The following is a 27,780-nucleotide window of genomic DNA, read 5'->3' as shown; positions in this document are numbered from 1 at the left end:
CTGAACTGTGCTGCTATAGCTCAGACCAACACATGGGACACATTTTGTGGGATTTAAGCGCTTCTATCTTTTGCTGCAGGATGTTGCTGCTCATCTGACTCCATGCTGATTTCTGCAAGATCCAGAGATGGAGCCTGCCTCTTTATTTCCAGCTGAAAGGTGTGTTATATTTTATTTCCTAGATATTCATGAGAAGTAGTGCAAGGCTTGAAAGAATGTCAAATTATCAAAACACAGGAAATAGGCTTGATTCGTTAATTTATCTTTTGAAATAATCTATGTTTGATTCTTAGTGAAATGTGTGAATATTGCTGATTCTTTTACATCAAAGACTTCTTCTTATTTTTTTTTCCTGTGACTTCGCTATTAAAACAAGTATCCATTGTATGTTTTTAATGTGCTGCTAAAAGTCGTATAGCAAAGAAAGCTGTGCAAATGGAGAGGATATGTAAGGATGGGGAGACACACAAGGTGTTATTTAATCTAGTCGCTGCTCTCATTACTCTTACATTGTGCTCTGCTAATTCAGAAGCCTCCTCGCATTGACAACTCCATGATGTACACCTGCAAGCAATTTGCCTGCCTTACACATAGGCTACGTCTAAGGGAACAGTGACGAAATGGCAGCTCACCTATTTCGCTATTTAATTTTTTTTTTCTATTGCAGCAGCACATTTCTTTCAGAGCACTATCTCCTTTGTCAACGCAGAAAGATCCTCCATGTGAAAAAAAATGCTCATAATTACCTCAGAGATAGGAAACTGCATTAGAATAAATAAGGGCGAAATTACTGTAATTATGCTGGGTTTGATGGGCTCAGCTCGTATAATCAAGGGGAGAATACAGCGAAATAACGCTGACCCTCTTGGATGTGCAGCTGCGCCTTTCTGGGACTAGGTAGGCAGATTTATGTTCTACAGCAGCAGCACAATTCATATTCTTTCTTAATGCTATACCGAAATCTGCAGGCTAAGTGTAGGCTTATTCACAAAGGGCTCTATATATGCTCTTGGTATTATATTAAAATAACAATACAGACAGGGTTGTTACATAAGTCGCAGACCATTTGGATAAACTAGGCCAGAGATGATTTATTTTTAGTCCCTTTGAAGCGAATTGGTTTTACTCATCAAATAATATAGGCAAAAATAATAATAAATAAAAAGGTCGTTATGATAGTCTGATTTTCCCATTTAACAATACATAAATGAAACATGAACATAATTAAGTGCTGTCTTATAAAGTCGTGTTCCTCTCTGGAGCGTGCTGGCCTTGCTGTGCAGACTGCAGTTGCATCAAATGTCATTACAGTGCTAAACATGTATTTATTCATGGAGATATTGCAGCTGGAGGGGGGCGAGTAGGATACAAGTCTTGCATCTGAATTCGTTATATTCTTTGTTTCTTCTCGCAAAAACGTAGGCTTCAGATCAGACACTTTGTACCATTTCTTTCTCGAATATTGTTGCCCTATTTATTTATTTATTTCAGTTTTGTTATTTTATTTTTTTCCCATTATTTATTTTGCTATAACCAGTCCAGTGTTAATGCTATTTGAATGGACACATATTTCTACCTGTGTTGCAGTTATACAATGCAAGCAAAATGTACATTTAACCAAACTAACCCAGCATTTAAGCAAAACATACAATTTAATTATTTATTTTTTTATAAAAGGCTTACTGTGAATTTGATTAATAGAGTACTTGAATAAAACGTGAAGGCCAAACAAGAAGGCCTTTGAACTTTTCACTTTCTCTGATCTCCATCTGATCCGCCAGGGCTCATCCAGTCTTTTTGCAGCACCTGCCTCTTGGGCGATTATTCACTTAACACACACAATTGATTTCTTCCATTCATGGCCTAACATGGGGATTGTCTGAAGACAAATAGAAAGAGGATTATCTTTAAGAAAAGCTGAAAAGAAAATAAGCGATGTTGTGGAGTGAATCCACGTCTCCCGCATCGCGACGGTTTGAATCACGAACTGTTGCAGCTTGTATCGGTCAGGCTTCAGTGGTTTCTGCATTTCTATTTTGTAGCTTTTTTTGTATTTTCCATGTAATATATAAAATGCAACAGTTAATTTATTTCCGTGTGTGATCATTCACTTATTTTTATTTAGATGTATCCTCGTATTTGTATTTCCTAATTCCCTCCAGAGGTTTGACAACATCTGTAACCAGTGATCAGAAGGGACCCATGTAGCTAAATGCTAACACGACCATAAATCTAAAGCCTTTCGCAGCTCTCACACGGTGTCTGCTACAATAACCAACATGATACTGCTTTGTGTCGGCTCACATTAAACCTTCACATGAAGAGGGTGGGGGAGGAGAAGTGTGTGTGTGTGTGGGGGGGGGGGGGGGGGGGGAATCAGACACCTTTCTTGGCATAATTTAAATCATTATTTTACTGCTTTTTAAAACTTTGCACAGTGTGTACATAAACTTCAGGAAAAAAAGAAATAAATTAAAGTGATCAATACAAAACTAAATATTTTCTATGTTGACTAAACACATCTCGACGAATACAGAAAGCCTAAAACCCTGTTTCACAGCGTATCCAGTACAGCACGAAAACAAATCTGAAAATCATAATGTACAAAATACAGGGACAAATGAGCTGCTCACCTTCAAGATATTTTTTTTCTAAAGCAGCAAATTGTCAGGCCTTTTACATTTTTCACATAACATCGGGGCACGGCATAGAAAAGCTTTGCTGTTAGTGCAGCATTAACAACACGGTGTTGTCATTTCAAAACACACTTACAAAATGAACACAGACTGACCTCAACAGACCTCAAAACATGTCTGAATAATTTAACTTAAATAACAAACACATATATAAACAACAAAGTAGCGATTTTAGGCTTTGCACAATATGCCCTGTGTGCTGTATAGCCTATAAGCAAAACGGTAATGGTGGAAAAATTCATTATCAATATTTGGTTAAAGAAGAGCTGCTTTGGCCTAATAGACCTTTAGCTGTAATATAAATTCATTTCTAGGCATCACTTTGGGCCCAACATCTGGTGTAAACAAACACGTGTTTTCTCATAAACTCACACACATATGTATTTTTTTTTTCAATGGGTAAAAACGGACACAAAAGTGATAAACAGCAGCCAAAAAAAAAAAAGGATCAATCTGTCCACGATTTCCGGTGACTGTCACAGACTTGTTGCCCTAGGGCGCATTGCGTGTCTTTGCAGTCTCGCAGCTCTTCCTCTCATCCGGTTTGAGGAGGCCTCTGTGTCAGCTGGCGGCAGCAAACTCCGGGGTTGTTGTTGTTGTTTGTGTAACCAGTGCTGGGCCGCGCTGAAGCCCCTTCCTCATCCTGATACACGAGCCATGGCAGAGTGGAGGGGCTGACCGTTCACATGAGCTGTGACTGTTGCATAGACTCTTGGTGTGTGGTTGGATACCATGAGGTGTAGCTGGGAATGTATCCAGTTGTTCCCACCGAAGTCTTCACGGTGGTCGGTGAGCTCCACACCGGCGCCACCGACGGAGAGCCGGTGGACAGTCCGCGGCCGGTGGCTAATGCGCTGGCGTCAATGGTGCCACCGCCCTGCTTCATCAGTTTCTTAAATTTAGAGCGTTTATTCTGAAACCAAATCTTCACCTGGAGGGACAAACAAAATATTAGAACATTTTCGCATTCACAGTTTTAAGAAGAAATGCGCACGTTTTACGCACGAAGCAGATGTATTTAATTCATGAGCAAATAAAAGTAATTATTAATATATTGACTTTGATTAGGGTGTTTACTGTATTAATATGTCATTTATATTAACAACACATGAATGATGATTAATTAATACATATAAAAAACATGTTTGATTTGCTGTCAAACATTGAATATAATGTTATTTCTAGACACATGGTGTCCATAAGTATTATAAGCATTGTAATTTCAATACAAAAATGAAAAATGCATGTGTAATTTAATAACAAATCATAAAATATAAAAAGGCATTTGTTAAACAAAAAGGTTTAAGAGGTGAAAAACATATTTGTGTGGGTGTGTTTCATGGACTTGCCTGTGTCTGAGTGAGACCCAGCGAAGCTGCCAACTCTGCTCTCTCCGGTAACGCCAAATACTGAGTTTGTTGAAATCTTCTGTTCAGAGCTTGAAGCTGTAAACTGGAATAGATAGTCCTTGGTTTTCTGATCTTTTTCCCTTTCCCGTTGAATCGAACCTCTCCGCCCTCCACCACAGTGTTTTTCTCTGTTTCTGGCGCTGAGAAAAGAAAAGAGCAAGCAGAGGAAAACAAATGAGCTGCAGTTATGACCAGCAGTGCTGCACAGCGACGAATACTCCAGCGCAAGTTTTACAGGCTGTACTTTAGGTATAATTACCCTTAATTGCATACATTGTTTATAGCGTTACGCAATAAATAATTACCAAGCCTAATTCCAACATCTGGCTCTTCTTTTTGTCTGTGCTGCATACAGATTAAAGCCGTGCCAACTCAGAAAGTTCATATTGAAAATCCAAACATGCTTCTGCACACTTACCTGTTTCCTCTAACCGCGTCTGTGTCAGCGCCGAGCTGTTTTGGTAGGTCTGTACTGTGCTGATATAAGGACTTGTGGAATGGCTGCCGACGGAGTTTACGTATGGATAACCCAAAGATCTGGGGAAGGACGAGGCTGGACTGTAGTTGTCGTGCTGGGTATGACCTGCAGAATGTAAACAGTGCATTGGATAGTGTCCGTGAGACATAGAGGAAGGCGACATTTGTTGACTCGGGGGTCCAAACTCCATGAAAACGGTTTTTCCTGAGGCAGGGCTGAGACTTTCTGGAATTGTAGTCATTGTCATCTCTTCTGGCGGCTCCCCTTGTCTCGCTTTTGTTGTTTTCCTTCTATGGTCTCAGTGAAGGATGGGTCCCAATTTAAGCCGAACTGATTTTTTCTCTTTCCATTCATAAGAAAATGTAGTTTGTGCCTGTGAAAAGTCCTAGGTATGATGCTGTGGACCAAGACAAACTCGCTCAAAGGTTTGAATCTCGGACTCATGAATATTCATCAAAGACTGTCGCTGATTGGTCCACTCTCTCCAAGAGAGAAGCCGATTGGCGACGCTGGGCTGGGTCCGAGGAACCTGAGAAAGTCAAAGAAAAACCACAAAACCTAAGATTTCATCATTACATGTCAAGATGCACTACTTTACATTATTATTACTAATGATTAATAAACATTTTAATATTATTATTAGGCACCAAGTTTAGGTTATATTGCATTTCTGTCCCAGCATTAGCTAAGATATTTTTTTAATGGTATAAAATACTGTGATCTATATCGGTGCAAGCAGTACAATGAGGTTCATCACATTGTATTTTAAATGCCGGTTGTCACAAAAACGTAATTTATTATTGTTAAATAATAATTCCAGCCTCGTTAAAGCAGCTCTTTCTGTTGGCTAGTTTCATTAAAGCCTTTTTGATTAAAGCTTTATCTGGAGGAAGGTGTATTAGCATAACACTAGTGTTCAATTTTCATAAGTAGGTCTGTAATTAGTCATGTATTTAACACTTACATGGCTTGAGGTCTCAGTTACACCTGGCAGCTGATGGGACAGTAAAACAGTCGTGATGTCAAATGAGGATTTTGTGTCAGGTATACAGGAGGAATGATGTTTTAAAACACCTGGAAACATATACAGCCTGCAAACAAAAAAAGACATTATAGGCTAAAAACAACAATTTCTGAATTTCCAGACCAATAGGGTTTCAATGAATTATTTCACAACAATATTAATTGTTTTAAATTGTTGGTTATAATTTCTTGCTTCCTGCTGAAATATTCATCGTTTCCGAACACAGTCATGAATTCATGGGCCTATTTTTTTTATCACATTTAAATGCTTTCCAAACGACTTTACGCAGTTTCCATCGCAATCAATTAATGGTCACACTTTTGTTGAACACTGGCACCTTTGATTAGCATGACTCTACGGGGGGATGGGGGTGCGGCCAGCCTCCCACAGCCTAACAAGAATAATTATCCACGGACATTTGATTTAATTGAACTGACGACTGACTTAACATAAGAGACTTATTTTTTTCTTGAGCTGCAGGTTTAGACCTCCACAACTCAAAAGATCACACAGGATCAATGCAGCTGTAAGTGTAGTTTAACCAAAAAGAAAAAAGATCTTAATCAGCAGCTAAATGCAACTTACTTTGTAAATCAAGTGATGGAAAAGAAGCAGATAAATCCGCGGGTCAGAGAGCCTCCGCCTTACGCACTTGGTGGAAGAAGAAGAATAAAGTATCCTGCAGCAAGTCTTCATTTTATCAGCATCCATATGCAGGCTGCAGCTCCTGATCTGATGTCTGAGAGTAGAAACACAGCCTGGCTGCTCCATCCCCTCCATCTCCACCTGAATAACAAATTAAAGGCAGTTAAATTCCGTCACTGTGATTATCAGTGTAATTGCATAATTAACTCAAAACAGAACTAGCAAGTTGCAAAATGTGTTATCAAAATGCAGGCGCTGACATCACGGCACGTGAGCTAGTGTGCCAGCCGGCTGCGGATTTAAAGATTTCTGTGCAATATTAGGCTATAACGAAAAGCTGGTCCCTTGTCCCCCTAAAATAGGCCAATTTGATGTGATTTCTCTGGAATTACTTTCGAGAAATGCTTCAAGACTTCCTCTATCAACAACGACAATGATAATGGTAGTACAACCAATAATTATCATCTTCCAGAACAGAGGACAGATTTTTATGGGTACTTGGTGGGTGCGACTGATAACTGTCATTATTTTCCCACGATTATAGTATCTGCAAATTGACACGCGGCTGTGAGCAAAACCATTAACAGAATAGAGGAAGAATTTGCAGAAAAATGTAAAATAACACCACGAGTACTACACTACTAATAATAGCGGGCTGTTTGTTGACGTAAATGTAATTTAGGGCTGAGAAGAATCACCAAATAAATGCTGCATAATTCCATGTATTGAAAAATGCTAAATCAATCATTTACAAAGTGTTTATTCGCTTGCAACCAAAACGAATTATTTATTTAAAGGATTGTCTATCATCAGTGTCATTAGGATGATTTTGCATGCGATGATATTCCCACCTTAATTTATAATGTGGCTCCTGCACTGCTGGCAGGCCACAGTCCGTCCTGCAGACTGGCAGCAGGGCTCTAACTAGCCACACTAAAAATAAAGTCCTCCATGCATGGATGGAGCGCGGAGGCAGGACTCATTAGGAGTGAGTAGCTCTGTGGCTGAGGGTGTTTTAACACCTGCTGCTCTTCACCTGAGGGTTAGTGCAGAGGTGGAGAGACAGAGGGAGGTAAGGGGGGGGGGTAAACGGGCCAAGATGTCACAGACTTCATTTCAGGCCGCTGATCGAAAGCCCTCCTCAAACTGCCATGCCAACCCATATTTTCACAGCCACCAAATATTACCCCGACCGCGGTGCATTGGTAAACTGTGAGGCCATGCTGTGTGGAGGCAGCATCATGCACACTCTGCACGTGAGCACTGATTCATTATTGCCTTTGAAAGTGCACAGCTTTTTTATTTCCCTTTTTTATGGAGACAACATTCAGGTTTATAATTTTATTGGAGTGATTTATCTGATTCGTTTTAGGTTTCTGATTGGGATTTCTTTTTGTCTGAAAATATAAAGAAAATCCAATTTGAAATATCAATAATTTGCCTGCTCATGTGCTTGTACCTATGTGATGTCATTGTGGTTATGTTTTTTTTTTTTTTTGTATGCTCTTTTAATGTGATCAACCTGCCATAGACTGCAATTGAAAATGAGCCTCTATGGCTAAATCTGGCACATGAATTAAGTGTTCATGTTAATTGATGTGCCTTGTCCCTTCTTAAACAAATAATACAACATCTCTAAGATGTATGCACTCAACATCATGATGCAAAAATATCCATGTCAAAAATACTTATTCATGACAAAAAATAAATTGTTCCCATGTGTTTTTTTTTACAATACCCAGTAGCTCCTCATGTCTGAAACTGCCCATTATGGACATGGATTATGGTTGTCCACATGACCTCAGCTACACATGCAAATGTTATTCTGAGAGTGACTTCCAGCAGAAATGTCCCTCTATATGGAGGTTTTATTTCACGTTTTTAAGGCAGTGGATCAAACAAGTGAAATTGCCTTTTGTTCTGCTTCCTCTCTCTGCTGCTCAGCGCCATCCTGTAATTCGCAGCATCGTCAATGAACGCACACTAGATGCACTACAATTAACTCGATTCAGTGTCTATTTTCATGCTTAATGTGGCATCAAAATGTGAATTGATTTTGTTTACTGGGTTATACCTAAATAAAAAATGAATCATAATATCTGATAAACAAGATGGTGATATTGGATAGTTGATTGAATTATCACAAGAGCCAGGAGGGACAAATGAGGAAATGAGATTATGTGACAATTTTATTTGGTATTCAGAAAATACAGAGGACTACATTTCATTTTTGACATTTACTAAATTTACTGTCTCAATATAACTAAAGGTGTTTAAACAATATAAGCTATTTTCATTTGTGCCATAATTATATTTTAATACTTCATTTTATGAGCTCTAAGTAAGGTCACACTTTGGTTTCTGAAATTGAATCACTCTTAAAATGAAGGATTGGTTTTGTATTAAGGGCCTAATAAATAATTTCTTCATAGGAAGATCTATGTAGTTTGACTTTTCAATTCAACAGTTGTGTTTTTCATTTGATACAAAAAGTGTTCGTTAAAATCAACAATTACCAATAACTTTAAATGTATTTTATATAATAAATCAGACAGTTTGAGTCAAGTTAGCTTTAACTCCTGTTTCAAATGTTGGCGTCGTAGGGGAACATATCTTTGACCACATATTATGCCTTTCCCCACTAAAACGTAGATGTATTTCCTTTGACAGTAAAATAAAAATGTTTCCTACAGCAATTCAACAAATCAAATGAAGTTGTAATTTAAAAAAAAAAAATAGTTAGAAGGGTAATAATGATTTCTTTGTGTCGTTTTAAAGGCACTGATGTCTGCGAGGAATCTGCATCACACCGGGTCGGGATGTTCTGACCAAAGGCTGCTGGCTCTCCAAACTGGACTGGTTGTTCTGCAGGGCTTACAGCGTCACTGAGTGTTGATCCTGCTGATAAGAGAAATAAGGAGCAAATAAATGTGCCATTAACCTAGAAACATGTTTTTTTTCTGCCTTTTTCCCTCCTCAGTCATACATTTGTTCCTCATCACTTACAGACGTAGGTAATAAATGGCTCAGTTTTTAAACTTCAATTACTTTTTTATTCCCAGCAAATGAAAACTCTGAGACACAGAACTTGAAAAGCAGCCTCTATAATCAACACATGTGCAATAGGACTAAACAAGTCATATTTGAACTCTTTTTTTCCTTCTTTCAGGGTCAGAACAGCTCTGTACTCAGAAAGCTGGAGATCACAGTGTGGAAAAGCCCCCAGCGAACTGGCAGAAACGCTGTCCCCATTACAGCAGCAGCAGGGGTCAGGCCATGGCAGCAAGCATCCAACCTGCCCCAAATTGGCTGCAAAATGACCAATTACCTGAGTGAAGGCTGGGGAGAAAGAACTTGGAAAAATATGGCTTTTACTTAATTCAGCTAAACTGTAAAAGAAGCTAGTGTCACACCGATGTTTGTTACACGGTACAGTATCCCCTGTTAAGTGAAGATCTTGGCATCAAATCGTAAACGAATAAAAAAATCAATTTTCAGGATGATCAAAATGTAGAGATGTGAGTGAACTGCAGGAATATAATCCGTACAGCTATAAGGTTGGGTATTATTTCACCAACCTTGAAAACAATGATTGATTAAACATCCTTACATGTAGGTCTTATTGAATTAATTTCCCTGCAAATGGAAAACATGCAAATTCGCCAATTAAGTCATTTGCCCATGGAGAGCCGGGCTGCTTGACGTTCAGCTGCCACTGCGCCTTTAGTCTGAAACCCCTTTTTAGATTTGTTAAGAGTTAAGTCTCCAACAAAGACAGGAAGGAGGTCAGCACTCAGCCAACACCTGAATGCGCCTCTCTTTTTTGTGCTCCCCTTGATCCTCACGGTCTGTGCCTGTCATTAGTCTTAATGATGGAAAATTGTCATGTTGATACAAGTCTTGCTCTCCCCCTCTCTGCTTTGTATAAGTAGAAGATGGAAGCTCTATTCGTAACAAAACCGTGGACACTGCATTTGTGCCGGGGGAGAAAAAAGGCTGTAGATGCTCTTTCCATAGCTGGGATAATTATTCCTACTGTGACCTTAATGATTCGCTCTGTTCATCCTGCATCTCATCCACGCGCCAGGCCCTCAGCGGAGCCCTGTGTCAGGGAATATGAAAAACCCATATAATGAAACCATTTTGGCTGATGGAAAAAAAGGGCTACTGAAGCTGCACTTGCTACAAAGACGGCTCAATTATATGAGTAATTGTGATAATTTTCCCTCCATTCACTGCTTTCTCTGAAAGGTAAAAAACACAGATGCTGAAAGGGAAATTACTTGGACAATATATAATCTGTGAAATGGTCACAACAGAAAAAAAAAGATGACTGTAAGAAAGTGTAGGACTATAAATAGGTATGTTAATGCAGGGCACATAAACACACCCTCAGGAGCTCGCAGCACTACCCTGTGAGAGCCCATGTGAATAGAAAAAAAACATGCAACAAATGACCATTGAAAAAGCATGATAAAAGTAGATATGCAGCTGCCAGAAAATTAAACCTCCTTCTCCTTCCAATTGACAAATTTCAGCTCCTGAAAATGCACCCCCATAGTTGGCTGTCATTTGTTGTTCTCTGACAGGAAAAGGATAATTACCTCTCTCAGAGGCAGGAGGACTGACATGCCCTTTAGGCTTTGCCATGAATGCAGAAGCTTGATAGAAAGCTTGGGGAATAATTTTCTTCTTTGCCTTCCCTTTATGTTCAAGAGCATGTTTTGTTCAGGAGAACTTGGAGATGGCAGTATTGTAGAGTGCATTAAACCATGGGTGTTCATACTGTAAATATGACATCCCTGCATCTATCAGCTTCTCCATTCAGGGGGAGAACTCGGAAATGCATTAAAATTTCAATTTCATCTCGACGGGAGACAAGCGAGAAAGTGAGATATGCATTACTTTTTCTTTTCAGTGGGTATTGGATTACACATTTCCTCTCCTGCGATGAGAAAAAACCTTTCTGTCAGATAGTAGTGAGGCTCAAGTTTGTGGAGAAAGAAATCATTGTTTTGTAGGAAGTGTGCAAAATATACATCTACATGAACGCAAATACTAAATTAACTCCTCACCATGTCTTGTAACAGTTCTTTAAGCTTTACGTTCAGCACAAGATATAACAGTTAGAAACATAGGCTAATTGTTTTCTCTTTCTTCTCACATGCTCTCTCATTATGTCCACCACCTCTTCCCCCCCCAAAGTGCATTTCTTTCTCCAGAGAAACCTCCCACATGTACGGCCGCTGACCCCTCAGGCCCTGCAATCTGGAATAAATCTTTCCAGACAAGCCGAGCGACATTACAGCCTTGCAGCTCAAATACTTGTATCACACTCAAATGATGAGTCTCTGTCACACACCATGTCATCTGTTTCAGCCCAACCCTCCAATAACTTCCGTCCCATTGAGCAGCCTTGTGTGTTACAGAGGCCAAGACAGCCAGAGACCCCCCGGTCCTACCTGATTGTGGCTCCTGTAACACTGAGAAGCAGCTTGGGCCCAACACCAGCCTATACTAAGCATTGCTTTTGTGTAGCACACAAACACACACACACACACACGCTTGTACCCACAAACCCACCAATCTCAATTCAGTGCACCCCACTGTGCACTTCCTGACAGCCTCCAGAAATGTTTTCAAGTTGTCCAGTCACTACAGTAATGATCCCGGAGTAGAGAATTTCACAAAACAATAATCACATGATCAGAAATCTAGGTTATCTAAAGACTGTCAGAATAAAACTTGCTTCTTACAAGCTCTTTCATTTGCTGTTTTCACTTTGAAATCTGCCGTCATGTTTTTACTATTTGGTCACTTTGACACAAATTGGCTCGTTAAATTTCATTACTTGAGTTGCAGCAGCTGTAGCGATATTTGAACACAAATGTATTATTACAAACAGCTTTATTTAGTGTGACAGTGGTAAGGGACCGTACGAAAGTGATTAGGGCTGGACAGGGTAATGTGTTTTTCTTGTAGAGAGAAATGTAACTTTATTCAGCGAGTAGGGAGGGTGTTCAGAGTTTTCTCAACACAGATGACTATTTTATTACATTTTTACCATAAATTCCAGGCTTCAACTCTACCTCATATAACCCGTAGAAACAACTATGGTTCATTTATAGTTAAACCATGACATGACACTTGATTTTAAGCTCCCTTCACCACTCAAATGTTTGTAGAGTCCCTGAAGCATGTGTTATTGTGCATAATGCAAAAAACCTGGCACTAATATAACATGTTCTGCGAAAACCTTGATGTACAACTACAGTTATTTTCACACATTACTTTATCTTTACATGATAGTGGTCTAAATATCGTCAAATTCATGCTTTACAAAAGGTAAGAGCCATCAGAGGAAAGTGTATTATTTTATATAAATGAAATTGACTTGGCTCTATGTGTTGAGAACATTTTGCAAGCTCTGAACTGATGATACCTTAAAACATTTAGTTAAAAAGAAAATGCATGTCAGTCAAAAAAGAAAGGGGGGTGCTTTTCTCAGGATCTGTTGGGAAGTTATCAGGGTGGAGAGGGGTGATTAAACATTGGAGCTCACTATTTAAAACCAGTAGGACCTCCCAAACATTATCAATCTTTAACTTGGAACCTGCGTCTGATGTTTCACCTGTTCCCTTATTTTTTGAACAAAGAGTTATCATTCTACTTAATGGCACTATTTTTCAAAGAAATAGGGGGCAGCATTTATACTACTACTGATTAATATAAAGATTTAAAACAAGACAACTCTACCCACAATGCACTGCAGGAGGACTCTACCCACAATGCTGGAGTCTGCACGGTCAGTCACTTTGAAGGAACAGGGTGCATATGTGTTTTGAAAGTTTGTTTATTGGAATAAATTGATGGTCTGATTAGCAAACATACAAAAGGGTAAAACATAGGGTCAAAATTGGACCTTGGGTTGGAAAAAGAAAATAATCAAAAGGTAAAAAATATTATAATCCTATAATTTACACACACACACACACACACACACACACACACACACACACACACACACACACACACACACACACACACACACACACACACACACACACACACACACACACACACACACACACACACACACACACACACACACACACACACACACACACACACACACACACACACACACACACACACACACACACACACACACACACACACACACACACACACAGTCTGATTTTGTTCTTCATTGCCAGCGGTCTGATCTAAACCAGTCTGACCTGTACCTCACTGATATTACTAGCCAGGAACAGAGAGCGTCGTCTTCCAATTACACCGCTGCACGAAGCTCAGCCATCTATGGAGAGAGCAAAGACAAGGCTGTCAGAGATTTTAATAAATGTAGGGAACACTGCATGGGAAAAGTGTTGCTGTCTCAATAGAGTGACACAGACAGGCCAAGGCTGTCAATGGAGCCCCTAATGACAGAGTAAGATAATGACAGACCCCAGTTAGAATCAGCAGGAAGAGGAAGATCAATCTGAAGCCAAAGAGGGGGGGATGAGAGGAGGGGGACACAACTGTGGGCTCTTTCTTTTCTATTTTCTCAGTTTTAGCTCATCTCATACATATATCTTTCTGCTGCAGCTGGCTGGCGTCGTGGCGGGGCAGCTCTGCATTAAGCGCACAGTGGATCAATAGCCATTACAACTCCCTCACAGCCTGACACATCGCAGGGCCACGGTGACATTTCACTCAGGGCCGCATTGATCCCCAGTGCACAATATTCCATCCCCCAGTTAGTGGCCGGGCCTGGGGTCTGGCTGAAATTGAAAAGCGAGGGAGGGGGGTGTAAACGGCAGAGGGGTGGCTAACCAGCTGCCCGCGCTACAAGTAAACAGCACACCCCTTGATGCATTCCTCATTTTCAATCTACTGGTTTTCCTGCCTCTACTGGCAATCTGAGAGGCTGTATCAGCAGATCAAAGGTTGACCCTATGTGAATTATTTATTCATGCACCAGATCAGTGTGTGTGTGTGTGTGTGTGCGTGTGGGTGTGTGTGTGTGTAAAGCAGAAATAGCCACACTGACATCACTGTTGATAACATCTACAGCATTTTGCAGTCCAGTGGAAACCAGTAAAAAAAAAAGAGGCTAAAATAAGCATTTGGTGTAATTAAAAAAAGGTGGGAGTTTCCAAGAAACCTCAAAAATAAACACGGAAAAATCGCAGACAACACAAAATTATAGTTAATTCCTTTTTAATTGCCTCTTGAGACTTATGATGCTATCTCTGTAGTCAGTTTGACTCACAGAGAACACACTGGAGCTGGTACAAAGTGTTGAATTCATTCATTTATATAGCAGCTGCAAAATGTGTTTATCATTTACCCAAATATAAATAAAGGTTCAACAACATTATTTATGGTACTTTTACAACCACACTAAAGATGTCAAGACTAACTTATACCAATAAATATTGAAAACATACTACTTTCTGTAATGCAAACCCATGTCAACTAGCCTCTGTCATTTTTATATTATCTTCCATCATGACACAGTGACGTTTAAAAGAAAACCTCATCTACTCGTATGTTTCAGGACATCTCTTGAGCACATAAGGTTGTGTGTTCACTGTGTGAGTTCTGGAAGCGTTCTATTTAAAATCGGGGGAAAAGGGGATCTTCTCATAACTCGTCTGCCAGTGAACACTGCTGCTAGGTTTGATTTCTAAATTGTACTTCATAGGTGAATTCCCAGATAAAATGGCTACAACAGATTAAATACCTGTCAGGTGTAGTGTGACTGCATTGTTCGCTGTGAAGTCTAATGGAGGGACATTTCTGTAAAAGAGAAAACATCAGAAGAGTGGTTTTCTCTTTTCCTGAACGATATCAATCTTCATAAGAGACCACGGTTGGGTTCAATGTGTCGTTTTGACAGTGCGTTGTATGTGTAATGTATGTGATTACCAGAAAACATAGTCAAACCTTGAACGCATGCAATATTGAAACTCTCTCTCGTGAAACTGCTGCACCTCCTAAACATAGTAAATAACAGGGATTAGTGCTATATATTAACAACAGTTTGCACCATCTACATGTGAAGGCATGATGCATCAGATTACAGGTCTAATGCCATAATTGAATTCTTGCTCCGGACAGAAATCTGATTTAAACCAATTGTTCCCACCTGGCTTGATGTTCGCAACGACTCGGGAGGCACACAATCCCAATGTAAATTAATTAACCATTAAAACCACAAAATAGATGCACATATGTACACCGCTGGACACCAAACGGCAGAACAAAACACCTGCAGCTGCCTCTGAATCAGACCCTCATCTTTAATTTCTCTGCGGTCGGCCCAGTCGGATACAATGCCTGTCGTCACATAGTCTGGGGTCATTATGTACTGGGAGAAAGAGAAAAAAAGAAAGTGTACATGAAGATGAGAGCAGGTCTGGAGTCACAATGCTTCCATTTAACATGCGGTTAGTGCAGGGGGGGTCTGGAGGGATTGTGGAGAAGCGTCTTGCCCTCTCAAACCTAATCGTGCGACCCAGGACGGCCCCGGCAGAGAGACACCGGAGCCCCGCAGGCTGACAGCAGACCCTCCCCATCAACACTCACAAGTAAGACAAGGGTTTACTCTGGGAGACACTGGCACGGGTCCAAGTGGTGTATGGATTGTTTCCAGGGCAGACACACCTCATGTCTATAGGCTGCATATAGCTTATTTAGACAGCGCTATATTCATTTTGGATTTGACAAGGCTGTTCAATACATTTCCTGCAAGCTACATATCAGATATAAATCTTTAGGCGACACTTGATTCCGATTCCTCCCATCTTACAGATCCACCTCTTCAGCCCTGCTCCAAAGTCACTTCTTCAACTGGTCAATTACTATGTTTTTCTCCCTCGCAGCTTCACAAAGTCAAATAGACGGTTTCACAGCTCCTTCTTATGACAATGTTTGTGTGCATTATTCAGCCTTTGCTTTTATCAAGTAACAACAACCTGAAATACCCAAATGCAGAAATAGCGATTCACAGGGAAAAATAAAACTCACAGCCTGAGTAATCTTTCTTGGAAAAAGAAGGTATCATTCAACTCACTGCTGTATTGTGATGGAAGCACACTGCTTTGATATACAGTAGTTATTGAGATATCATGCGTGTGTTTTATATTAAGAGCTTAAGGGTTGAGTTTTACATTGAAAGCGACAGTTGAGAGTCACCCTTTAGACGGTGCACTCTGGCCTGACTCTGCTCAGAGGAAACACCTGCAGAGAGCACCACATGTGGGTCTGCAGGGGAACTGGCTCTGTTTATCCTGCACTGATGAAATATTCCTGAGTGAAGAGGCCTGTGACCTTGTTATGATCACTTGTAGCTCTGGATATTGTTTAAGCGCGCCACTGGGGAAAGGCTGGCGGAGCAGCATAGAGCGGAGCGGCTCTTTTTGTGGTGAGGAGCAGCGGCTTGATGGAGGGCAACAAGCTAAAGCCTGGGAGGAGCGTCACTGTGCGGCGGCTTGGCTTCTTCAGGCTGTGTGAGAAAGTTTTCTCCCTCCATGCAGCCTGGTTAAATTAGCCCCAGAGCCAGAGTGTGGACAGCAGCTGGAGTGCAAGAGTCAGCTCTGGCACTGGTGATAATCAGCGGGGAGGATGTGGAGAGAGAAACCCTCAGGGAGAAGGTGGGGGTGGGGGGAGGCTGTGATCTTACAGGCCCAATCAGAACCCAAGTGGAGCCGAGGCCTCATGCAGTGTAACAGCACACCATCGCGCTGCAGCACTCGACATCCTGGACACAGAGCAGGTCTCCTCCCTTACCGGCTGCTTAACCCTTTCCGAGTGTGTGTGCGGTGTGTGTAGGGAGTATGTGTACGCGGCTCCCCTGGCCCTCATTCGCTCATCACCGCACTAATCAGCCTCAGAGACAGCAGCTGCAGGGAGCCCCTCTCCTAACCTGGGCTGGAGAGGCTGTTATCCTCCGCAAGAGGAGAGCAAATACAGAGCTCAGTGTTCTCAACAGGGACCTCAGAGCACCGCGCTGACACTGGCTGCTTCATCTATTGTGGCACATTCAACTCCAGCGCCACATGAACAATGTCAGCAGATAATGCGGTTCTTTCTCAGACAGCAGGGGGGAGATGTAAGCCTGCTCTGATCCTTTACTTAAGTAATACAACAATGGGAAAATACTTGAGTGAAAGTGATTTCAATAAAGATATTAGAAAAAGTTAGTTTCCATATAATGCCATGTAAAATATGACACAGAAATAAGTAACTATACTAACTGTTGGCCAATCCTGTATGCAATTAGAAGACACTGTTGAATGTCAAACTAAAACAACCTGTTTTGCCTACACAAAATCATAGAAGTTATTTCATAGTCATAGAAATGTACAATCTCCATGTAAAACTTGCAGTAACTGGAAAGAACCAGGGGTATATTGGTAATATCCGCACTGACAACCAGTTAATAATACTGCATATTATATACTGTTCATATACGGTAGCATTTTCAGCTTTGTATGCTTGTATTCTGTTTATTGCTCATTGATGCATTCATGAGCTTTGAGGCTGTGTCATTGGTCCAGACGAAGCTTATTTGAACTACTTTGCGGGATGGTTCCATGGTTCCATTGGAAATCTGAGTCTGCAAAGTGAAGGAACTAGTATAGCTGCTCGAAAAAAATACAATGAAGTACAATTGTTCCACGTGTAATGTAAAGGGGTAAAAGCAGATATATTCGAAACCTCTTAATGTACTGAAGTTCTATTGATGTCGTTGTTATCTGTCCGGTAATAGCACAGCCACAGCTAGACAATAAATCAGTAGGAGTTTAAATAACGCCCCGATAGAAAGACTGAATAATGTTCTGATGTAGTCGTTCTTACAGTACTGGCAGTCGTGGCGAATCGTTACTAAATCAGCCTGCAGGTCGAGCCAGCTCAGAGGTTGCACGCGACCAGCGGTTCATCAGCGTGTGCGTGACACATGGACATGATGGAGAGTGTGGAGGAACATCCGGACAGGTGGGGTCAGAGCCAGGTCTGATTACACAGCTGCTGATTCTCCACAAGAACCCAGAGACAAACCAGCACCCCGTTCCTGCTGCAGCCCTTGAATCCATCCATCCACCGCTCCACTGATGAAACAGACCGGAACCTCGGATACTCTCCTCCACCCTCTGCAAAGTTTAGTCACAAAACTAACTCGGGTTGACTTTCTGTACAACCGTTTGTTTTTGTGTCGCTGTGTAAGGGTAACAAACGTGCTCAGAGTTCACACAAATGAATTACTCACAGTAAGAGGATGTTGAGTCCAAGAAACTCTTCTACCAAAGAATTGAGTGATACTGGCAGAGCCGATGCGATCTCCGAGGCCCAGCTTGACATGACGTGAAGCAACGATTTTATGTTGTCTGTCAAATATACGGGGGAAAAAAATCAATGCAGCTTGACAGCATTACATAAAAGAGCTTTTGTGCCTTGATATTTCTTTTCTGCCAGTGTACTTTTGTCTATGGTGTACAGAGTCGTTCTCAAGGCCCAGAGGGAGCAGAGCTGGCGAGAACAATGTGGGAACCCAAGGACGAAACTGCACATGTTGTCTTTTCTCCACGGTTTCTGCTGCGAGTCCAAAAGAGGCTGCATCTTTACAGACCATTTCATACAACAACATCATCCATCACTGCAGGCTGGTTCTGCACAAGTCCCCAACCTGACCCTAAATTCTTTTGACATGAAGACGTTCAAATCAACAGCACTATGAATGTTAAACCCTTCCAACTACAGGAGAAATGTGCAGCATTGTGATCATAACAATTTAACAACATTGTTTCTGGACTCTCTTTTCATTATTTTTCAGCTTGCCAAGTGCATTTGGTCGCTTTGTAATGAGCATTTTTGTAAATGAACAGTGATACATTGTATAAATTGCTAAATTGACATTTAAGTGTGCAATTGCATCAAACACTGATTCAATATAACCAAACTAAGTGCATCCATCTGCACACCATTAACTACAGGAACATTTACAGTTTCATGGGAATATGGTAAAAAGGGTTTGTGGGGAAACTGATCAACCACTTACTGCAGCAGCGTCAATGTAATCTGATTACGGCTGAAATCCCCGTTCAGCGCTGGTGACGAGGCTACGAGGGCTACTGGCTGCCCAGGTGCAACCAGGGGGTGCGTATGTGCGGCCCGGCGACACTCTAGGTTCACCCTGCAGAGCCTCATGGCTGAATTCAGCAGCCTCCCACTCCCACCTCTCATCTAGAAGAGGATCAGCGGCGGCTTAGAGCTGCCCGGGCTGGGAGGTGAACAAGAGGCGCTTTGAGGAGCCCTCTGCCAGTCAGATGGAGAGCTCCAGGCCTCCAGCCCTCAGGGGTTAACCTCTCAGGCTGCCAAGCAAAATACTGCAAGAGTCTCGCAATTATAGAGACAGTCAAAGGCCACACGCAATTTCCAGAGCTATTTACACAGTTAGAAGTCCCCCCCCCCTCCAGAACTGCCAAGAATAGGCAGGATTTAAATGGTGGAGAGGTAAGGTGGGCTTTTAAATACCCTTTGCCGCCCGCAAGTCCTACACAAAGAAACGGTTGACTTACAGGGATAAAAGAGTACGTCCGCCTGTCTGAATCTTGCAGAATATATAGAATAGAGACATGGATTCAGAAATACATTTATGAATTCAGAGAGATCACACACTGACAGGGGCACCTGTTACAAAACACGGGGATCCAATAAAGACCAATGAACGAGGGAAGCTTAAAATGTTGGTTCAGCTTAGCCGTAAAGGACAGATGTTAGAGGGAAAAAAAACTCAGTGTATCTCGTGACATAATGAATAATTGATGGAAGAATTGATGGATTAAAAAACAAAAACAAGAGGATGTTTATTGTTGGCTAGTTAAGCAAATCCAATCAAGGTACTTTATCACATTAACAGACAAGAACTGTAAGCTTGCCATAAAACTATCCTGCTAACAGAAACATTGCTCCAAATTCTTTATTACAGTAGTTCCTAGCCAGAGGGGTAACGAGATTACCCCTACTTTAGTTGTGTTAATGTTTATCTGAATTTCATTTCTTTAAGCTTAGACCCACCCACTTTTGCTTTACCTCTTGCACTATTTGTTTGCCTTCTGTTTAACTAACAATCTAAGCAAATGAAACGGAGATCTTACTACATACTACATCGATCTGTAGTATGGTTCTGGGATAACATTTTATGGGAAATGAATTCGTCTGGTCAGGAGCGGGCATACGACTTGGATTATACGGCACCAGCTCTGTTACTAAACCCTAGTGTTAAACATGTACCCACTTATTTCAAGACCTCAACCCTTGCTTTGACTTTTTTAATTAGTTTTCATACCATGTTGAAATGGCTATAGTAGTAAATGCTTATGAGGATGATCTTGTCTAGTGTCATTTATTTTATGAATATTGTAGGCTTCCTGTTACCATGACGCTCCCCTGTACATTACACAGTATTGGTGCAGCAGTAGAGAAGGTTCTGCACCACAAAGCTCCTGGCGGGGCCGGTGCAGCGGTGCTCTCTGTGGACCTTGGGGGGCCCCAGCAGCCTCTAACCTGCACAGCTGTTCTCCAGGTCTAGAGCCTCTCCAGAGCCCGACTGCGTTGGGGACCGCCCGCCCGGGGGGCACACAGCACTAATAATAACAACATCCAACATGCAGGCCCGGGGTCAAAGCGTGACCCTCCCCATCACAGCACCAGAACCTGGACAGGAGCCAGGACTCAGAGCCACTATGCAGCCTTGGAGAGCTGTGGGGGGGGAGGGTCTGTGGGTGGCTTTCAGGTTTCCTTTCACTTCCTGCTTAGTGCCCCCTCACCACCATTTTGGCGGTGGAGGAGGGTTTGCAGAGAGGGTCATTATGCAGGAGGGAGGGACAGGTCTTATATATCCGTGGATTATATTTGGAAGCTTGTAGGCGGCATGCTGGCTCAGATTTAAAAACGGGGATTCTAGATGACAAATGATGAATGTCATGAAGTGAAAAGGATAATGTGCTGATGGTAAGTTGCTGAAAATAGCAACAAGGCGAGAGCATTTCCCTTCTGAGCACCTGTGTTGAGCTGACAGGCAGCGAGAACGTAACGATCTTAAATGACTCGAGAGGCAGAGCAATATCTGCTCATGCATCTAACTGGAGCTTTTCGAGAGATCCTGTGCTTTATGGGATTCAACAACAATGTTCATACATCAAATATATTTCACATTGTTTATTTGGATTCTAAATGAGATCCTTCTCAAAAAATGTAACCAACATCAAAGAAAAATGGACCTCATGGGCTTCTCCTTGTATGCAAACTAAAACAACAAATTCCTGCTCTGAATAACAATCCGGAGTTAGTTATGTTCAATGTTCAGAGTACAAACACGGAGCTCCGGTCTTTCAGGTCGCCCAGCGGTGCACTTGTGGTTTCTCACACACTCCATACGAGGGGGAATACTTGCCCCTAATTAGCACCGAGCATCTGGCAAATGTCAGTGTATGGTGTGTGTATGTGTATGTGTATGTGTATGTGTGTGTGTGTGTGTGTGCAGCATTCCTATTTACTTAGTAAGCTTGCTGGAAAAAACACTGGGAGAGCGTTGTTGTTATCGTATTGTGAGTGACACATGTGTAATTTAATAGCAGACTTCTCACTATCCCCTGATTCATGTGTACGGTTAAGGTTTACTGAGCATTTCTCAATTTACTGTAGGTCACACACAACCCCCACCAACCTATCCATTACTCAGGATAGGTTTGTAAAAATACACTTTGTGTGAATTCTTCAGAATGGAAAACACCTCCTAAGTGCTACATCTATTACTTCAATTAAGACTGAAACGGATACTGTTCCTGTCTGTTTGCCCTGCAGCCAAATAATATTTTGAAACGTCACATAGAAGGAGAAAGTTTCAAATTGATCTGACTGGACTTTCCATAAACGCAGCACAGAAACAACCTGTCTTCACACATTTAGCTTTAACTGGTGTTATTTTACCCCCTTGTGTTTTGACATAAACAAACCACCTTTCCCGTCAGATTGTAGATCAAAACCACAACGCTCTACTTTCCTATACAAAGTATTAAACATGTTAACACTGGTGAAAGCCAGGCTTCGGTGGAAACAACAAAGATAAGAGTTCACAGCAGTTCAGTTCACTCACTCTGAAGCTACGGTTCAGTCCAGCCGGCTTCATCGCAGCCTCGATCTCCAACCTGACGAGATTACACAGAGGCTTCCTGTCTCCTCGGCTCGATACCATCTCAGTCTGACTTCTCGCTCCCCTCCCATGCAACCCTGTCCCAGATAGCGCCAATTACAGCCTAATGGGACAGTTTTAATTAGAAAACTACATCTAGGAAAAGCACGTGTTCATCCAACTCAACAGCATGGCTCATTTAAGAGATTAATACGCAAGCAGGTCGTGCAGTACAAGAAAAGTCAGTGTTGAGAAATATCAGCTAGTCAAGGAGGCTATTCATGTGCAGATCAAAACAACAAGCCCACTCTCGATGTTTTCTGTTGGTTCTCTTTACAGGAATAACCGCACAATTAAATCCTCCATGCTGTGCAGCACATGAATGTTTTCCCACCAATAATAAATCACAACTCAATTACTTTTAAAGAACACATTGCAAATAAGTGTTTTTCAACATACTTCCTGCTTTAGTCGTTCAGTCATGTTCGAGTACTGTACATGGAGCCAATGAAAAGGCAATGCCACAGCAGGTTCCAGTCATTGATAATTATATGTAATATGATGACTCAAAACTCATACAGGCGTTTGCATTTGTTGAATTAAAAAAAGCTCACCAGAAAGAAAAAGGGGCGCCTGTAAAAAGGTTTTCAATAAGCCATCGGGCAATTATGAAGGACAGGATTATTTCCACAAATATAGAAACATGTTTTGTAATGCAGCTGCTCAGTCACTGTCAGTCACGATAACACAATCCAGTGCTTTATGAGCACCATCTGATCCATTTTTAAGTCATCTAAACTGAAATCCAGCTTAATAAACCCTTGCTTTACAGCGCACCCAGAACCCAATTCACTTAGCAGACTATCACAACCACAAGCTCTGGGCATAAAATAGAAATGTATTATTGCAAATATTCACTGGCAAAAAAAATCACTGGCACTTTCAGGACTTTTTCATTTCATGCACATCTGCCATGTATTCAAAATCCTAATGGACACTTGTTTGTGTTTATTGCAGGAGATTAAAAATGTCTCTTTTTTTAGAAGATCATTTTGTTATTTGGAAAATAAACCTCAATAACTGCTGCTATTTTTAGAACAGCTATTTACTGAAACAAATACTGTCGAAGGAAACATGTCATGTTTATGAAGAGGGGAACCAGCAAACTGGACTCAAGGGACTTCTACTTCTAAACTATCAACACCACCACTTTCATCACATCCCTCACTTGAGCAAATTACCATATCAGCAGCATGATCTGAAGGCAGTCCAACAAACCACAATCTCTGCTTTCTGACGTACAATTAAAAGATGTCAAACTCGGTTTCTTTTACACTGTTTTGGTTCTGGCTGTCAGCGCATCAAACATTATCTTAAAGAGGACTCATTTAGCAGAGAAAAGGGAATGGCCAGGTTCACTGACGGTGAAGAGGGGGCTCAGTAGCCTCGGGGTATGTGGGTATCCAAGGAGCACAAAAGAAACGCGAACACGATAAGAAAAGCAGTGATGGTGGGAGGCTGGTGGGCGGGGGGGGGGGGGGGGACTCCAACTTTCCTGCCCGTCTCTCCTGGGAACCTGAGGGCTAAGATGCTGGGGCTCGTCCACACAGGTATCATGTTCAGCGGGCAGCTCATACAGCTGGGCTCTGGTCCAAAACTCCCTCAGTCTGTCTCAGTGCAGAGAGGTGGAGGCGCCATAAGGTAACAGTAGCAGAAACGCCAACAGGTGAAACCAAATATTCAAGTCAAGCTTGATACTGTTGTTGTCATTTCACACAATAATGGCATTAAGCCTCTCTGCCTGCTTCATATGGAATCTGCATGGAATTATTTGCTTGGTCAAACATGATAGGGGAAAGCGAGGAAACGCTAGCCTTAATGGATGTTCCCCCCTTTTTATTCTTGGGAAATAATAAAAGTGAGAGAGGGTAGATCGAAACCCATGACAGTTTTAGACATAAATCAACCTCCCACATCTCCACTCTGACACAATATAATAGACAGACTGTGTCCCCCTTTACAAAAGCACAGCGACTGAGGGCCCACTGCAGGATCCACTGTAATAGCCTCGACTGCAGAAGAAAGTGCACTGCCTTCTTTGGATTTCCATCCACTGCACCTGAATGGTTGATTGACTACAGAGGGGGAATGAGCTGGAGTAGACATAATGAATATTGCACTTTTCAGCCTGGATGTTGCTTTGTTTCTTCGAAGAAGAAAAAAGACATGACATTTACTGTATGATATATTATCTTAGACACTAGAAGAATCAATGTACCTCATGATCAGAACAGTTGAAGCGTTGTTATCTTCGTATGATGTTCAGTTTGCACTGAAGATGAAAGACACCGTTAACAAAAAAAATTGAAGAGAGAACTGTTGCTTACTCTGAACCAAAATAGTTTTATTCTAAAAAGGTCAGATGTGCATTATATCAGAAATAGTGCTGAAGAAACAATGAATTCAATGATCAACCTGACAATCCACTTTGGTTTGCAAACAAATACCCAAAACAATAGAAACAAATACCTTAACAGATGCAGATTACAATTCATTATTTGTTGACAAATGGATTATTCATTCAGGCTCAAATTAGAACTTACTGAAGGGTCTCTGCTTATAAAGTAAGAAAAAAAAATGTCTGCACCAAAGCCAGTCTGCATTTTCCCCAACTTGCGACAGGTGCAATGAGACATTAGGGCCCAAGATACACTTAGTGTATGGGGGGAATAATTAAGCTTCTGTACACTTTACTTTGTGGTCTGATGCAAAAGGGATTTCACAACCTTCTGACAAGTGCACAGAGGCATGAAGATCGTCAAAACATCCACCTCCACACTAAATTTTTCTATACAGCACCAGATACAAAGACAGTGCATCATCATCCTGCATTGAAACATGACGGTGGCTCTATTAAACAGTAGTCTACTGCTGGTGGAAATAATGAGACAGCACATGTGCTTACTAAACAATAATGCCGCTTCCCACTACCAGGTCAGTCGGCTGAGCTTGTGCAGTGCAATGTGAAATGTGCACTCACAGCAGAAAAAGCAGAGAAAACTAGTGAGATGAGGCCCCTTGTGGCCACGAGTGGATTCAATCAATCTGAATTAGAGATGTGAAGGGTTCCAAGGTTTTGTCTTGTTTCATTTGAAGAGGGAGAAAAAATTGAAAATTGACCCGGCAGCCTTCATTTAGTGACGATGTGCTAAAGTATCATAAAGTATGATGAGTATTCATCACAGCGATCTGCACAAGCGGGGCCAATACAGTGGCACAAAGGTTTTCAATTGAAAACCATAATACTCATTAGTGTAACACTCAACATCAGCTGCAATCAGAAGTTGCATTAGCCATGAGAGGGTGCCTGGACAAAATTACATCTCTCAAACGGCTCAAATACATATAACGCATACTGGAAAATGCATTAATCAGGCCAGCTGATATCTTTAGCAGGGGGTTATGCAATAAGAATATTTCCACTGTTATATGAATATCTATATATAGCCTCCGGGATATTAAGGTCTCATTAGGCGACATTCAACCTTTTCAGTTTCAATTACAATCTTATACAAAATTGTACATTGTCCTTGGGTGTCATGAAAGGCACCTAAAATAAAATGTATTATTATTTTAGAATGTATCAATTCAACATCAGTGACTTATTTATAAAACAATAATTGAAATACAGCCTACTCAGTAGCTTTAGGAACTTGAAATGTAATTCATGTAAATAATAACTGTCTCTTTTGGAAATACGTACAGGTAAGGAGCCCAGTGTGGTCCGTTGGTAGGCTTAGCAGGGTAGTAATTGGATTAAACTGTATTGGTTTCTGCTAGTAATGTATTGAAATGATACAATCGGCTACTTCCAATTGTTTTACAAAAGTCCATGATAAGTATGACAATTGATTGACACTATGACAGCATTACTGTACATACACATTAATTAGACACCCCTGAGTTTAAAGTGGACACACATGTATATTTCTAGCATCTTGTTTGTGGTAAATGTATGTTACCGCAGTTTTACTAGCGCCATTTTGAAAAAAATTGCTGAAAATACTTGCGAGTTGGAAACAACAATCTTTACTAGAATCGCTAAAGTATGAATCACTTTTTACAAAACTACTGCTACTCTGGACAAAGTTGTATAAAAGCGTCAGACTCCAGGAAGATCTGTGCGAAGACCACGTTTGGTAATAAAATAAGTGACTTTACCTGACATCTGAGTCCCGCGCCAGAACTCTGTTTAAGGCTACATTAGCCATCACTAGCACAACAAAGTGCAATCGTTAGTCGAACTGCATTGTGGGTAATTTAGGCGCCATGTTTTTTACGGAAGAGAACTACTCCATTATTTTTTTCATGTTGTTGTTTTTTTAGCTATGACAGCTACCACCGATTGGTCCAGAATAAAATATCTCAACAACTGTTTGATGCATTGCTGTGAATTCATGCACGAATGTCAATGGTCCCTGAAATTTAAATTATACAGTAATGTCATTTGCTGACTTCTCTAGTGATAGGGTCATCTGAGTTTTCGCTGGTACCGATCTACAGTTTAACCTAAAATGTGGTAAACATTCATGCGTTCAGCAGGAATCATGACTTTTTACCATTTTACTGTAACTTTTTCACTACTTACTGATTTCCTGTCTATGTATATATTATGCATGCATTCACCAGATTCTGGCTAATATTCAGTTTATTCATTTGCTAGTCAATCACAAATGTAAATAACTTTGTTAATATTTTAACTTACAATCTATGTTTTTTTTACCTTTTTTACATTAACAAGCACTGTTGGTCTGCCTGAGATACAAGATCTTTATTGCCAACAACTGCTCATGATGTGCAAATGATAATAATAGAGAATTTGAATCCCCTGACGTTTCCTCACATGAGGTTGTGGGGTTTATCTTCATCGAAATATGTTTAATATTTGTTGGATTCCCAAGTCATTTGTTAGTTTTGGTTCCCATAGTATGAACAATAACAACTTATGATCCCCTGACCTTTCATCTAGCATTATCAAGTAAAAGTGTTCAAAACGGTCCTTCCTATACTCTGGTTTATTTCAATAGACCAGAAAACCCAACAGTCCCATCAGCCTAATCTTCAGGTTTTGTGCTAATAGGTGAAATATTAGCATTAAACATTGCGATGAAAGCATATCAAAGGGAGCAAATGAGCAGTCTTCCTGAGCCATTAGCTATGCCCTTTTGCAGCCTCATAGAGATGCTAGCATGGCTGAAGACTCAAAAACTTGCAAGTTTTCTGTGACTATGAATAAATTCTGGACTATTAGTTTCTACATTGTTGTT

At 41.0% G+C, this 27,780-nt stretch overlaps 1 protein-coding gene and 3 long non-coding RNA genes across 5 annotated transcripts; 1 reads left to right on the top strand and 3 right to left on the bottom strand.

Annotated features, from left to right (window-relative positions):
- LOC134867110 (uncharacterized) lies at positions 1-10,144 on the top strand. Its single transcript, XR_010166120.1, has 3 exons — positions 1-159; positions 9,031-9,266; positions 9,422-10,144. It is a non-coding gene; the product is annotated as an uncharacterized LOC134867110 (long non-coding RNA).
- dlx1a (distal-less homeobox 1a) lies at positions 2,386-6,465 on the bottom strand. Of its 2 annotated transcripts, XM_063887079.1 has the most exons (5): positions 6,193-6,465; positions 5,548-5,674; positions 4,524-5,112; positions 4,046-4,245; positions 2,386-3,627 (listed from the first exon to the last, which is right to left on the bottom strand). In XM_063887079.1, exons 3-5 carry the CDS (start codon positions 4,828-4,830, stop codon positions 3,379-3,381), a joined length of 756 nt encoding a protein of 251 aa, XP_063743149.1. In that variant the 5' UTR covers positions 4,831-5,112; positions 5,548-5,674; positions 6,193-6,465; the 3' UTR covers positions 2,386-3,378. The 2 variants fall into 2 exon arrangements, with proteins under 2 accessions (XP_063743149.1, XP_063743150.1); XM_063887080.1 differs by lacking the exons at positions 5,548-5,674; positions 6,193-6,465 and having other exon boundaries at positions 4,524-5,258.
- On the bottom strand, positions 8,424-26,758 carry LOC134867109 (uncharacterized). Its single transcript, XR_010166119.1, has 3 exons — positions 26,675-26,758; positions 13,500-13,570; positions 8,424-9,153 (listed from the first exon to the last, which is right to left on the bottom strand). It is a non-coding gene; the product is annotated as an uncharacterized LOC134867109 (long non-coding RNA).
- LOC134867111 (uncharacterized) lies at positions 18,128-22,639 on the bottom strand. The gene is made up of 3 exons (XR_010166121.1): positions 22,418-22,639; positions 18,530-18,647; positions 18,128-18,413 (listed from the first exon to the last, which is right to left on the bottom strand). It is a non-coding gene; the product is annotated as an uncharacterized LOC134867111 (long non-coding RNA).
- Positions 26,759-27,780: the final 1,022 nt, after the last annotated feature.

This window comes from Eleginops maclovinus, chromosome 7 (assembly GCF_036324505.1).
Source record: "Eleginops maclovinus isolate JMC-PN-2008 ecotype Puerto Natales chromosome 7, JC_Emac_rtc_rv5, whole genome shotgun sequence".
Classification (NCBI taxonomy): domain Eukaryota; kingdom Metazoa; phylum Chordata; class Actinopteri; order Perciformes; family Eleginopidae; genus Eleginops; species Eleginops maclovinus.
This window is presented reverse-complemented; position numbering and strand designations above follow the sequence as displayed.

What these genes read in the sequence shown, in the direction of transcription:
- dlx1a (XM_063887079.1), bottom strand. Translation starts at nt 4,830, where the DNA reads ATGACAATGACTACAATTCCAGAAAGTCTCAGCCCTGCCTCAGGAAAA. An exon ending in GACGCGGTTAGAGGAAACAG is followed by an intron (nt 4,246 to 4,523) that starts GTAAGTGTGCAG and finishes TTCTTTTCTCAG; the next exon opens with CGCCAGAAACAGAGAAAAAC. An exon ending in TGGGTCTCACTCAGACACAG is followed by an intron (nt 3,628 to 4,045) that starts GCAAGTCCATGA and finishes TTGTCCCTCCAG; the next exon opens with GTGAAGATTTGGTTTCAGAA.